The sequence below is a fragment of the Centroberyx gerrardi genome, chromosome 10, assembly GCF_048128805.1.
Source record: "Centroberyx gerrardi isolate f3 chromosome 10, fCenGer3.hap1.cur.20231027, whole genome shotgun sequence".
Lineage (NCBI taxonomy): Eukaryota > Metazoa > Chordata > Actinopteri > Beryciformes > Berycidae > Centroberyx > Centroberyx gerrardi.
In genome coordinates, this window is record NC_136006.1 from 946,115 (window position 1) to 960,428 (window position 14,314).

A 14,314-nucleotide genomic window follows, 5' to 3' on the forward strand; every position below is an offset into this window, starting at 1 on the left:
CTTCACGTGTGTGACGGCCATCTTTGTTCCTCGCTTTCAATGGAACAGCGCTGACAGCTGAGCCTTCAAATACATTTTAAACTCTCATAGCACTTGCACTCCTCCTTATGCCATGCTAGGAAAAAAGGGAAACTTGGTGGACACTGGCTTTACACGTTTGTGCAAATATAATGTGTAGTATTAGCACAGATTTAGAATTACACAATTACCATAGTTTTCTCACAACAGTAGTTCTGACCTGATGAATGGTTTGTGTCCGTAGTTCCTCCAGCGATTACGATCCTGAAGTACTTCACGACCAACGCCATCGTGGTGAAGAAAGGAGCGGCCATCGACATCCCGGCGGAGGTGGTGGGTCTTCCTCTGCCCACGCTGCAGTGGCTGAGGGACGATGTCGAGATCGAAAAGCCTGATGGGGAGAAGATGACGATGGAGACTGAGGAGGTGAGAACCAATTGGATTATTTAGGAAATAATACTTTTTTTTTACAAACATATTATTATTGTTGTTTTTTGTTATCTTTTATGCTCATTTTTTCATTATTAGAAAAGAATAGAATTTTATTGGTCAACCTTGGCTGGTCTTCACCTCAGAAATAGTAAAAACATCAATTAAAAGTGCTTCTTTTTGGAATTTGACATTGTTTCTCAATGAGAAGCGCATGACAAATAAAATGTCTTGTGTGTTGGTTCCACCAGGTGGACAAAACCACCCAGAGAACCAAGATCGCCATTCCTGAGACCATCAGGCAGGACAAGGGCAACTACAAGCTGCTGGCTGAGAACTGCTACGGCAAAGCCCAGCACGTCATCAGGGTGGAGATCCTGGGTGAGCGGACAGCTGGCAGCACACAGCCTGTGATGGACATCAGTCCCCCTGCATTCAGCTGCTCATTTTGTCAGATTCTGCTGTCTACCTGTTGTGTGTCTCAGAGAAATCTATTTCATCTAATCTCTGCTGTTTACCTAAACCTCCTGAGACGGACATTATGAGAACCATGTTGTGTCCTCCCTGCAGACCGCCCCCTCCCTCCCAGGAACATTGTGGTCTCTGACATCAAGGCGGACTCCTGCTACCTGACCTGGGACGCCCCGGAGGACAACGGAGGCAGCGAGATCACCAACTACATCGTGGAGCAGAGAGACGCCAGCAAGAAGAAGTCAGACTACGAGGTGCTGACCATCAACCTGGTCGACAGAAGATACGGGGTAAGTCACCTAAAACTTGTGACTGGTAGTGTACATCTCAAATACCTTAAAAAAAATACCGGGAAAAAAACGGAACGAACGTCAAAAAAACGTGATCGCCAGAGTAAAGTAATAATTGAAACCCCTCTTCTTACCTTCAGGTCTACAAACTGTTCAACAAAGGCTCCTACCAGTTCAGCATCAAGGCGGAGAACAAGTACGGCACGAGTGATGGCTGCGAGTCGGAGAAGGTCCAGCTGAAGGATCCGTTCGGCCTCCCCGGACCGCCGCGCAACCCCAAGATCATCTCGGGCACGGCGACCACCATGACCCTGACCTGGGACCCGCCTCTGGACAACGGGGGCTCCACCATCAAGGGCTACTGGCTGGAGAAGAGGGAGAGGGGAGCGGTGTACTGGGGTCGCGTCAACAGAGCGCCGGTCACCAAGCCGGCGGTGAAGGGCCTGCAGTACACCGTGCTGCGGCTGATCGAAGGGACGGAGTATCAGTTCAGAGTGTCGGCCTGCAACGCCGCAGGAGTCGGACCGCACAGCGAGTCCACAGAGTGCCGCTGTGCTGAGGATCCGTTCTGTGAGTAGCGGCGCTTTGATGTTGTTCTAGTTGCTGACGAAGGGTTGAACTATTGTTCAGTTCCTTAGTTTTGGATGAATGAGTATGTTTACATGCACACTAATAATTAGATTTTAACCCAATTAAGGCAACACTCCAACTACTGATATATAAACGCCTTAATCTGATTATCTTAACCAAAGTCAGCAGAACTTGGTTAACACACTTAGATTTCTGCTCAATATTTCCATTTATTTGGCATGTAAACAGCTTTGTCAGATTTCTTTAAACTTTTTCAAACTGTGCAGGTCAAAGGTCACCAGACGCAGTAACCCCATGGCTTGGAGCATATAGACCGATTATTAAATGAATCCATGTAAACCGGGTCATTAGAGAAATCCCGTTACTGCAAACCATGTAAACCATAATGGAAGTATTGCCTTAAGCTGATTCCAAGAAACCATTCAGTTTAATAATGGTATCTACGGAATTATTACATGATGTAATATATGATGTATATGTATATGATGTAGTATAGCACATGATATGTAGTATATAGTGATGTAGTATGGTATATGAAATGTATGTGATATGGTATGTAAAGCCCTTTGAGACATGTTTGTTGACATGAATTTTGGGGGTTAATGCTGACTGAAGCACCCAGTTCTACATTTTGGATGGTTAATCTTTACCCCTGCCCCCCCCGCTCAGACCCGCCCAGCTCCCCCTGTTCCCCCGTGGTTAAAGACAAGACCAAGAGCAGCATCACTCTCACCTGGAGCCCACCGGACAAAGATGGCGGCAGCCCCATCAAGGGTTACATCATCGAGGTCCACGAGGAGGGCACTCCTGATTGGAGGAGGGTGAACCCCGCCGATAAGCTCCACCCAACGACCGAGATCACCGTCCCCGACCTGAAGGAGGGCAAGAAATGCAAGTTCAGGATCTACGCTGTTAACGAAGCCGGAAACTCCGAACCCGCCAAGACCGGCGACGTCCTGGTCCAGGACATCCTGAGTGAGTTCACCATCAAACGGCGTTATTAAACACACCGTACTGACAAAATCCAGTCTCACACTAGAGCTGAAAGATATTGACAAAAAATCTGATTGTGATTATTTGACAGAATATTGCAATTGCGACTTAAACGTTTTTCTTGTCATACATTTTTTAGAACTTTAAAATTGTTTAAAGAAAAGTGATTTTGTTAAAAAAAACTAGAAGTGTGTTTTTTTTAATTCATTGTTCAGCTCTATCTCAAAACATATAAAAGCAGACTAGTATCTGCACTAAACGCTCAAAAGCAATTAATTATTTAGAAACGTGACCGTACACAGAGAGCTTCCACAGAACAGACTTCCAGAAAGCTGGATGCGTGTGGACTTGATGTGTGTGTGTGTGTGTGTGTGTGTGTGTGTGTGTCGTCCTCCAGTTGAGCCGTTGGTCACTCTGGACGTCAACGCTCAGGACCTGCTGAACTGCAGAGCCGGAACCGCCATCAGGATCGCCGCCACCGTCACGGGACGGCCCGTTCCCAAGGTCACCTGGACCTTCGACGGCACCGCCGAGACAGAGAAGAAGAACGAGCTTCACACTCTGCCTGTCGACTCAGAGGTGAGAGGCTCAGAGCTCCACCTGAACTCCACAGCTCGCTATTTCAGAGATTGTTTTTGTTTCAGTGAGTGTATTCACCGTAACGCATCACTCCATGCTGTTTGCTTGGTAAATCCAGCATCCAGGTTACTGTGTCTGGTGACCTTTGACCTGCACGGTTTGAAAAACAAGAAATCTGACTGAGGGCTTCACCTGCCCCAATAAATGAAAAGACTGAGCAGAAATCAAAGTGTTTTAACTGGGTTCTGCTAACTCTGATTATCACCTTGCTCCCATTAAGATAATTAGATAAAGGCATTAACATGATAGTTTCTAGTATTTAAGATTGAATTATTAGTGTGCATGTAAACATACTCAAGGAGACCAACTATATATGAATGATCCAGAGGTTGGGATGAAAACATTCTGAGGGAAACATTACTTTTCCAAACTTTTCAGAAGCTGAGGAAAAAAATGATTTCTAGACTTATGAGCGTTTACTTTTACTTTTACATTTATCCAATGGCTTTCGAATGTGTTTCTGTCCTTGTCATGGTACTTACTCAGCACATAAAGGACTTTGTAAGCATTCATGGTGTGTGTGTGTGTGTGTGTGTATTTAATACTTTCTAAATCATCTGTCATTGCTCCCAGATCCACTGCACGGACACGACCTCGGTTGTCGTCATCCCAGAGAGCAAGATGAGCCACGCTGGCCGTTACATCATCAACGCTGAGAGCGCTGCTGGTCACAGGGTGGTGAAAGTCCGGGTCAACGTGCTGGGTGAGTCGAGCAGGAACACCAGCCAATCACACTGGAGAACATTTTTTAAACTTTTGCAACTCTCGCCATTACATACAAAAAACAAGAGTCTTACGGATTATCACTTTAAAGTGTAGAAGAATAAATCCTTAATGAGTGTTTTGTGTTGATCTCCAGACCTGCCCGGACCTCCTAGGGACCTGAAGATCAGTGACATCACCAGAGGAACCTGCAGGCTGGGCTGGAAACCTCCAGAGAACGACGGAGGAGAGAGAATCAAGAGCTACTTCATTGAGAAGAAGACTGTAGGGGGCAAGGCCTGGACCAAGGTCAGTTACAAACACAAGTAGAAATGAATGTTAAAATTTGTAGATGCAAGGTTTCTGGAGGACCTTGATAATTAATAAAAAAAGGGATACTGTTGACATCAGAATCAACTTCCCAGTCTGCAAGGGTCACCTACCATCAGTGAATAATAAATACAATATAAGTGCACTGCCACTTTCTAGGTGTTTGGGTGGAGGGGTCGAATCCTGTCCTGTCCTGTCCTGTCTTGTCCTGTCCTGTCCTGTCGAGTCGTGTCGAGTCGTGTCGTGTCGTATAATAACACACCCCTTCCTCCTCTCCCAGGTGAACCCGACCTGTGCAGCTCAGTCCCAGGTGGTTACAGACCTGATCGACGGAGAGGAGTATCTGTTCCGCATCCGGGCCGAGAACCGCTTCGGGTTCGGACCTTATGTTGAGACCATCCAGAGTACCAAGGCCAGAGATCCCATCCGTAAGTAGTGTTATGTTTACATACCCCTTATTTATATTCATTTTTTGCTGTGTCCTATTACTGTTCGCTGCTGCAGCGACCCAGTTCCCCATGGCCGTTAACTAACTTTCATCTTATCGGAGGAAAAAACATGTGACTTAATTTCACTACCATGCTTTTCTAATGTTTTTACACAAAAACCTGTCTGACTGTTAACAATAAAATGCAATTTTGTAAAGGATAATCACCGATACAGTTACAATCGTCATAAAATCATAAATGTTATTTTGAAGACTAACTCTCTTCCTGGTCATCCCACAAGGAGAGGACCCATGTCAACATACAAACACACAAAAATAAAACTCTACTGCTAATCTTCTGCTCACCAAAATGACTCCTCACATTTCCCGGTGCGTCTCCAGATCCTCCTGATCCTCCGACGAGGCTGAAGATCCAGAACGTGAGGAAGGGAACGGTGACTCTGACCTGGAAGGCTCCCAGGAACGACGGCGGTTCCCCCGTCACGCACTACAGCGTGGAGCTGCTCTGCTGGGACGCCAGCGGCAGCCAGAAGGAGTCCTGGAGGAGGTACGCATCAGTTATATACTAAATCACTTCTTAGGACCTATCTTTAGGGACCTGCTTTTATATGAAGTCTTTAGCCTTATTATTGTCCTCCACAATGAAGTCGGGGGAGGGACTATCAGTCTGTCCGCCACGCACAACATCTGATATATCTGATATATAATCTCTGACGCCACTGATCAGATTTTGACGAAACTGAAGGGAATGATGCGTCTCGTTGCTCCATTCTTTTTCATTCATTTTTTAAATTGCACTAATTGGCCTAAGGGGGGCGCTGCAACGCTTGTTTACTTGTTACTGATTGGCCCAAAGCGATCCTGCGACATTCTCGGGGATTTGCTTTTACACTTGATTCTTATCTTTTATCTTCTTGTGCTTCTTGTTTTGCTTGTTTTAATTTATTTTATGAGCATAATGTATAGCATTATTTGAGCATTTTGTAAATTCTGTTCTAAAAACATGGTCTCATATATTTTCCTAACTTTGCTCTTAGCGATCCTTCACCTAAACCTCTAGTTTTCTGCATTGTGTTGTTTTTTACTGGGCTTCATGCAGTCAGGGAGGCAGACAGACACAGGGAGACAGATACTGACTCGTGTTGAAAGCCTCTCTGGACAAAGGCGTCGGCTGAATGTCTGCATTGTGAATTGCAGGTGCAACAGGAGAGACGTGGACACCACCAGCTTCAAGGTGGAGGATCTGACGGAGGGAGACGAGTACGAGTTCAGAGTGAAAGCTCACAACGAGGCCGGAGACAGCAGACCTTCCTCTACTGCAGGACCGATCCTCCTCCAAGACCAGACATGTAAGACGATGAACTGGACCATGACCGGGGGGGCGGGGGGGGAACTGCCTTGATAAATGCGTCACTCTCATTGAGTATTTTAGGAAATCCTTTTTTTTTTTTCATAAAAATGCACAAGTTCATCTCAGGAGTGGATTCCTTTTTTTGTAGATGTCCTAAAATAGAAGAAGTAATGAAAAACCACTCGTATAATCTTCTCCCGTCTCCCAGGTGCTCCTTCCATCGAGTTGAACGAGTTCATGGAGGCGGAGCAGAGAGCCGACATTAGCATCGTGGCTAAGATCCGCGGCTGTCCGTTCCCCACCCTCACCTGGTACAAGGCTCCTCCGCACAAGTCGGACGACAAGGTGGAGGTTCAATACGACGAACACATCAACAAGATCGTGTCCGACGACAGCTGCACCCTGCTGATCCAGCAGGGCAAGAGGCCGGACACCGGCCTGTACACCCTGGTGGCCTCCAACAGCCTGGGCAAGGCCTCCAAGGAGATGAGGCTGAACGTTCTGGGTACGACTCCAGAGCATGAACATGATAAACTGCCAGGACAGCCTGTATGTTCAAGAGAAATACCAAGGCAACCCTCTGGTGATAAATTATTAAAAAGCCTTTATTCACTGGCTAGTCCATGTTGGGATAACATGCCAACAGGTTTCCGTTAATAAGAGTGGAGGTAGAAGAGGGCATCAGGCAGAATAGACTTGATTTGAGTGCTTAACAAAAACACTGAACTTTAGAGGAAAAAAGTAGTACATCCAAAAATCATCGTTGTTGTGTTCCCTCTGTACAGGCCGTCCCGGACCCCCCTCCGCTCCCATTAAGTTTGAGGAGATCGGAGCGGAGAAGATCACGCTGTCCTGGCTGCCTCCGAAAGACGACGGTGGCTCCAAGGTCACCAACTACGTCATCTGGAGGCGCGTGGCCAACAGGAACACCTGGGTCCCCGTGACCAACGAGCCCAAGGACAGGATCTGGACCGTGGAGAGTCTGATGGAGGGACACGAGTACGTGTTCCGCATCATGGCCCAGAACAAGTACGGAGTTGGAGATCCTCTGGACAGCGAGCCGGAGGTGGCCAGGAACCTGTACAGTGAGTCAACTTACTCAAACTATGGAGTGTGTATTGTATTTGAATGATATTTGATATTTGACTTGGTATTTGTATTTGTATTATGTTAATGTTCCGTAACACTTTATTTTGATAGTCCACTGTTGATTTTCTATTACATGTCAGTTGACTGTCAGCAAGATCTGTCTCAACAGACAAGTAAACATGTTCAACCAACCACCAGCAGACTATACAGGGAATCTCAAGTGCTGATCAACTTCATCAACTGAGAATCTGTTGAATATTATTGTTTATTATTATTGTTTATTAAATTATAATATATCAGCAGGGAGAAACACATTCCTACATATGGAATTGTTTCATGAGTCCATTGCCTTGAAACCCGGACTTTACCCAAGTTTTTTATGCGGCTAAACTTAAAACTAACCTTAACCAAAGTTGTTAACAGTCTAACAGTCTGTAAGCTGAGCAGGTGACCATGACAATCAACTTCTAGTTAGCTGATATAAATTACAAATAGTTTGTTGAACATTAGTTGAGAGTCAACTGAAAATACTGAGTGTGTTGAAACAATTGTTGTTGACAGTCGGCTGATACTGTTGAATATCTACTACATTGTGGACTATCAAAATAAATTGATACCTAATGTTCATAATGAATCAATATTATGATCCTTGACCTTAGTTTCATAAGTCATTTAACAAACTCTCCAAACACTATTCTGACCTTCTCCTGTTGTGTTTGTCCGTCCTGCAGCTGTGCCTGGCCAGTGCGAGAAGCCGACTCTCACCAACATTACCTTGGACTCCATGACAGTCAACTGGGAGGAGCCGGAGGAAGACGGCGGCACCCCGATCACCGGCTACTGGCTGGAGCGCAAGGAGACCACGTCCAAGCGCTGGGCTCGCGTGACCCGCGACCCGATCCGTCCCATGGCGCTGGGAGAGTCCCATGCGGTGACGGGACTCATCGAGGGCGCCCAGTACCTGTTCAGAGTCACAGCCATCAACGCTGCCGGTCCCGGACCTGCCAGTGCCGCCACTGACCCCATCTTCGCCAGAGACCCCATCTGTAAGGATAGAGCATGAGTTAGATACTGAAATGATAATTAATGATATTCCACATTCACTCATCTGTGGTACTGATACCATACGTTAGCTTACCTTTGGCGCTGATACAGAGTGAACATCAGGCAAAGTTCTTTTCCCAGACAACTTTGTGATTCAAATACCAAAAACCCGGTCTTCCACATTTTCCTGCGCACATCCTTTGTCGGTGTGGCAAAGCATCGACTCATCAGCCGTGACGCTAAGCAGCTCTCTGTCTCCCCCTGCAGCCCCCCCCACCCCTCCCACTCCCAAGGTGTCCGACTGGACCAAGTCCACCGTGGACCTGGAGTGGATCCCTCCTCTGAAGGACGGAGGCTCTAAGATCCTGGGTTACTTGGTGGAGTACAAGGAGGAAGGAACCGAGGCCTGGGTCAAGGTGAGGAGAAACAAAATAATCAACACATTCTTATTTTACCATTAAATAAAAATCTAACAAAGCTCGATCAAGCTAAGTAAAAAAATCTGGGGTTTCATAAAAGTATTTTTGTCTTCCATGCAGACTCTTAAAGTGTGTTTGTTGTTTGCAGGCCAAGGAGACGGAGGTGAGAGGCACCAGGTTTGTGATCAGCGGTCTGAAGACCGGCGGACACTACAGGTTCAGGGTGATCGCCTTCAACGCTGCTGGAAACAGCGAGCCGGGGGAAGTTCCTGAGGCCCTCGAGGTCAACGACAGAACCAGTGAGTCGCTCTTACGTCTTCTCATAACACCCTGCAGAAGAGCTGTGTATTCTGTTTCTGGTGTACACTGCAAAAACTCTTCATCTTAACAAGTCATTTAGTCTATTATTGAGTATAAACTAGACTAAAATAATAATTTTCTTAAAGCAAGTTAAAAACTCTGCCAGTGGTGTTAGATAATGTCACGTGTTTCCAATGCAAATCAACTTGTTTCAAGAATTCATTTTCTTGACAGCAGTGCAGTGATCTGCCTTATTCTGACTGGTTTCAACATACTGACTTGTTTCTGAAACAAGTGAAGCTGCATTGGAAACAAGTGGAGTTATCTCTCCTCACTGGCAGAATGTTTTTCTTGGTTTAAGAAAAATAAGATTTGAAGGCTGAATATGACACTGAATGACTTGTTAAGATGGATGTTCTTGTTTTGCAGTGTGCATAAAATCAGCATCAGTCTTGCAACAATGCGATCTCTATGGAGGAGCGTGATGCTGGTTAACCATTTGATTTGGGCATATGATTAAATATGCATCCTTGTGAAGTTTACACCACAAATTAATAATATTCATTGAGCCCGGTCGATCAGCATAGCTCTTCTGTAATGACCATACTGCCTGTCCTTCCCCCAGTTGCTCCTGAGGTGGACCTGGATGCCTCGGTGAAGGAGAGGATGGTGGTCCACGCCGGCGGAGTGATCCGTATCATCGCCTACGTGTCGGGCCAGCCGGCCCCGGAGATCACCTGGAACAGAGATGGAGCGGCGCTGCCTTTCGATGCCAAGGTGGAGACGACCGGCATCAGCTCCTCTCTGGTCATCAAGCCCTGCACCAGGAAACACCAGGGAGTCTACTGCCTGACCGCCAAGAACGCCGGAGGAGAGAAGAAGAAGAACATCACCGTTGAAGTTTTGGGTGAGGGATTCCTTTCATTAGCAGCCCGATGTCACGATGAGACAAAAATGGTTGAGTGGTATCGCAGAATATGGGTCCTGATATTTAGAAGTTCTGGGGCGTCCTGGTGGCTCAGTTTGCCGAGGTGCATACCATGTAACCGCGATTTGGGGGTTTTGAATCCAGCCAAGGACCTTTGTTGCATTTCACCTCATTCTCTAATCTCTCCCTTTCTTGTCTCTCTTCACTGTAAACTATCCAATGAAGGTGAAAATGCCAAAAAAAACAGCCTTTAAAAAAACATAGCAATTGAAAGTTCTTATTCAGCTTCCTTTTAGTCTAAATGAGTCTGACTTCTCTGAAGCCATTGGACAAAGCATTATGTCCAGGGCAACAGTTGAGTGACTTGCTGTGTTCTGTCTCAGACGTCCCCGGGCCTGTGGGCATTCCCTTCACCGCCGTGAACCTGACCACTGACTCCTGCAAGCTGAACTGGTACTTCCCCGAGGACGATGGCGGCTCCGCCATCACCAACTACGTCATTGAGAAGCGCGAGGCTGAGCGTAAGGCCTGGACCTCGCTGTCCTTCTCCATCAACAGACACAGCGCCGTGGCTCAAGGACTGACCGTGGGAAAGGCCTACTTCTTCAGAGTGGCTGCTGAGAACACCATCGGTCTGGGACCCTTCATCCAGACTGCTGCTGAGATCACTATCAAGGAGCCTATCAGTAAGTCTAACACCAGTTCAAATTCCTGTCAAGTGACTAATGTGTCACTAAACAGTCTACTGAGTTTCAAGTGCTACTCATAATTGTGTGATAAGTCTACAGAAATTTGATGTCTGGGCTAGGGTTAATCTAGGGTTAGGGTTGGGGTTAATCTGTAGAGATGCACCAAATAGGCAAGTGACACTTTTTTTCTACTTTTAGACATTGGACTATCCAAGTCGCGTTACCGATTTTTATTTTCTTAACTAAAAGCTGTCACATCGCTGTTGTCTATCATCTTAACTTGCATAGAAAATCAACTTAACTTAAAATCAACATCATCCAACAACAGTAAAATTTCTCGTAAAACTGAATTAAGACTAAATAGTCAAAATAAAATAATAAAAACCAGTAATCACTAAACGAGTCACAACAGATAAATGACCATGGTGTGTTTGTGCTCCCCTAGCTGTGCCAGACCGCCCTGAGGACCTGGAGGTCACCGCCGTCACCAAGGATTACATCAGCATCACCTGGAAGGCGCCGAAGTTTGACGGCGGCTCCGAGGTCACCATGTACATCCTTGAAGCACGTATGATCGGCAAGGACAAGTTCACCAGACTGACCAAGGAGAAGCTGATGGAAAGGAGGTACACCTTCGACGGTCTAAGGGAAGGAGACACCTATGAGTTCAGAGTCTTGGCTGTCAACGAGATCGGACCCAGCAAGCCTTCCTTCTCCACCAAGGCCATCACCTGCAAGAATGAACTGGGTAAGGACTTTTAGCTTGTTTTAGTACTGAGTTCTTCATTACAGGTCATTCATAAGAGTCCCCCTGCCACAAGAGTCTGTCTTCTGTGGACATAGAAAAGTGAAAAATAGAAACACCAGATGACCCTAATCAAATCCCTTAGAGTATCACTGCTAACTTCAGCTTCTTTTTCTGTCCTCCAGAGCCGCCAACCATCGAGCTGGACTTCCGCGATAAGATCATCATCCGTGTGGGTGAGAGCTGCCTGCTTCAGGGCCGCTACACCGGCAAGCCCTCTCCCTCCATCATGTGGTACAGGGATGACGAGGAGCTGAAGGCCGACAGGCACATCATGTTCAAGAACACGCTGACCACAATGTCCCTGGGTCTGATGAAGGCCGAGCGCGAGCACAGCGGGAGATACGTGGTGGTGGTGGAGAACAGCACCGGGTCCAGGAAGGGAGTCTGCAACGTGACCGTCGTTGGTATGTGGTCAGATCTCAGGCTTCACGTGGTAGAGACAGGCTTCGTTCCTTCATTTGTTCTTTCAATGTCCGTTCAGAATTTCAGATCCAAGGTTGCGGATTAGACGACTGACTATGTAAACATTCATTCTCACCATTTTAACTATTGTTAACTAACAATTTTAATTCCACCCTGCCAGTCCTCCCAGTGGGACCATCGTTACAAACACGTTGCGTGACCAAGCAATGTTCAAACCCACAGAACTTTATTTTAAATTCTAGTCAAGATCCCAAGGTTTCCAAAGATGCCAAATATATCATGCAAAATAAATAAACTTGGAAATGGGTATAAAATGACATTTAGATTTTTTCATTTGATTAAATGGTGCGGGCATATAAAAAAATTACGTCTGTTATTTCACTCAGTATAAGCAGCTGTAACTTCAATAAAGTGTTGGAACAAGTAGATGCAGAATATGGATGTGACATTGTTGTACAGTATGGAAAAAAGGTTGTTATTGTTGTTATACATTTTTCATCATTCTAAATTTGAGAATCTCACTCAAAACCCTGTTGGTTTTCCCCTGCAGACCGTCCCACGCCTCCCGTGGGCCCAGTGGTGTTTGATGAGGTGCACAGGGAGTACATGGTGATCTCCTGGAAACCTCCTCTGGACGACGGAGGAACCAAGATCTCCAACTACATCATTGAGAAGAGAGACATCAACAGAGACACGTGGACCACTGTCACGTCCGCCTCCTCCAAGACCACATGCAAGGTGGGTCCAAATGATTTGTAGATCCTACTCAGGCAAGACACCGAAGTGTGACGGCAGCGGTGGTGATGAGCTGAGTTTCGGCCAGATGTAAACGCTTTGGTTAAATGGGTTTGGTACGGTGCAGAGATGTATAAATGAATCAAAACGATATAATAATGTTTCTGTTACTGTTTCTCCCCAGATCCCCAAGCTGACGGAGGGCAGGGAGTACATCATGAGGATTTCTGCTGAGAACATGTACGGCATCAGCGACCCTCTGGAGTCAGAGGAGATGAGAGCCAAGGATCTCTTCAGTACGTTCTGCTGCAGACTCACACTGCCGTCTCTATTCCAATAACAATACACTTTGTGTGCATAGTACTACACACATTTGTTTTTCACTTGCTTCATTTCTCCCAAATTCATTTGATCAAATGAATTTTTGATCAAATGAATTAGAATTTATTTTTAGTCAGATACATCTTGGGTCACCTTTTTCTGTTTCTTCTTTTTTGTATATATACATTTTCTGGTTTTTACCTTATTTACTTTGGCTATTTTAAAAGTACTGCACTAAAATGGAGAAAACACCCGCACACTATCTGCACTTGCACATCAAAAAATGTTTGCATTTGCTAAAAGTCAAGTTAAATTTTATTTGTTTAGCACATTACATAAAAAACAGCAACACAATGTGCTTCACAAAGCAAAGAGAAATACATGTATAATAAAATAAAATAAGAACATACATGTCATCATACATACAAACATACATACACATGCACACATGCAGAGGACAGAGACAATTTAAAGTACGTATAAATTAAAAGTAGCAGCAGACATTTGCTCTAAAAAACCCAAGATTAGTGTGTTAAGTCAAAAGACCTAGTTAAAAACAGCAGTAAAAAGAAATGTCTACTTTTAAGTCTTCTTTTAAAAGACCTAAGTGTTGGTGTTATAACAGTGCACGTTCTGCTGTGGCTCCTGCAGGAGTCCCTGAGGCGCCTGAGATGCCCACAGTCAGAGAGGTGTACGGCACCAACGCCCTGGTGCTGTGGAACCGGCCTCGCGACGGAGGCAAGCCCATCACCAACTACATCCTGGAGAAGAAGGAGCCGGCTGCCAAGAGGTGGTCCCGCGCAACCAGAGACCCGCTGTACCCCGCCACCCAGTTCAGGGTGCAGGACCTGGTGGAGGGGTGCGAGTACGAGTTCAGGGTGATGGCTGAGAACGAGCTGGGAACCGGAGACCCCAGCGCTCCCTCCAAACCCATCCTGGCTAAAGATCCCATCGGTCAGTGTGTGACACCTCAGACAAACTCATACAACTTCATGATGGAAACTGTATCATTATTATCCATAGTGATATTCTCTTCCAACGATGAAAAGGGAAAAGCAGGTCTTAAGATTAGACTGTAATATTAGCCTGCCATCCCCTTCTCTGTTTGTGATTTCTTCTTCTAAATTATTGCATATACTGTTGTATTTGCATGAATTAAACCCTTCTTAAAGTTATTTATGACCAAAGGTTTAGTTCAGATGAATGATTTGTATTTTTATGTCGTCATGGTGGCGTCTGTCTGTCTGTCTTTGTGTAGATACATTCTTGTGAACACAATAAGTCCAGAACAATACT

At 45.7% G+C, this 14,314-nt stretch overlaps 1 protein-coding gene across 1 annotated transcript in view; it reads left to right on the plus strand.

The window, feature by feature from the left end:
* The window catches only part of LOC139919551 (titin-like), a 121,463-nt gene that overhangs the window by 35,356 nt on the left and 71,793 nt on the right, over window positions 1-14,314 (plus strand). Inside the window, exons 60-82 of the mRNA XM_078286282.1 lie at window positions 263-444; window positions 699-828; window positions 1,018-1,208; window positions 1,349-1,778; window positions 2,469-2,774; window positions 3,190-3,371; window positions 4,005-4,134; window positions 4,291-4,442; window positions 4,744-4,891; window positions 5,293-5,458; window positions 6,109-6,260; window positions 6,471-6,767; window positions 7,048-7,347; window positions 8,083-8,397; window positions 8,663-8,811; window positions 8,963-9,113; window positions 9,740-10,021; window positions 10,426-10,728; window positions 11,177-11,479; window positions 11,662-11,943; window positions 12,513-12,700; window positions 12,882-12,993; window positions 13,670-13,972. Of these exons, the coding sequence (XP_078142408.1) occupies window positions 263-444; window positions 699-828; window positions 1,018-1,208; window positions 1,349-1,778; window positions 2,469-2,774; window positions 3,190-3,371; window positions 4,005-4,134; window positions 4,291-4,442; window positions 4,744-4,891; window positions 5,293-5,458; window positions 6,109-6,260; window positions 6,471-6,767; window positions 7,048-7,347; window positions 8,083-8,397; window positions 8,663-8,811; window positions 8,963-9,113; window positions 9,740-10,021; window positions 10,426-10,728; window positions 11,177-11,479; window positions 11,662-11,943; window positions 12,513-12,700; window positions 12,882-12,993; window positions 13,670-13,972 (5,154 nt within the window). The remainder of the gene's footprint in view (window positions 1-262; window positions 445-698; window positions 829-1,017; window positions 1,209-1,348; window positions 1,779-2,468; window positions 2,775-3,189; window positions 3,372-4,004; window positions 4,135-4,290; window positions 4,443-4,743; window positions 4,892-5,292; window positions 5,459-6,108; window positions 6,261-6,470; window positions 6,768-7,047; window positions 7,348-8,082; window positions 8,398-8,662; window positions 8,812-8,962; window positions 9,114-9,739; window positions 10,022-10,425; window positions 10,729-11,176; window positions 11,480-11,661; window positions 11,944-12,512; window positions 12,701-12,881; window positions 12,994-13,669; window positions 13,973-14,314) is intronic.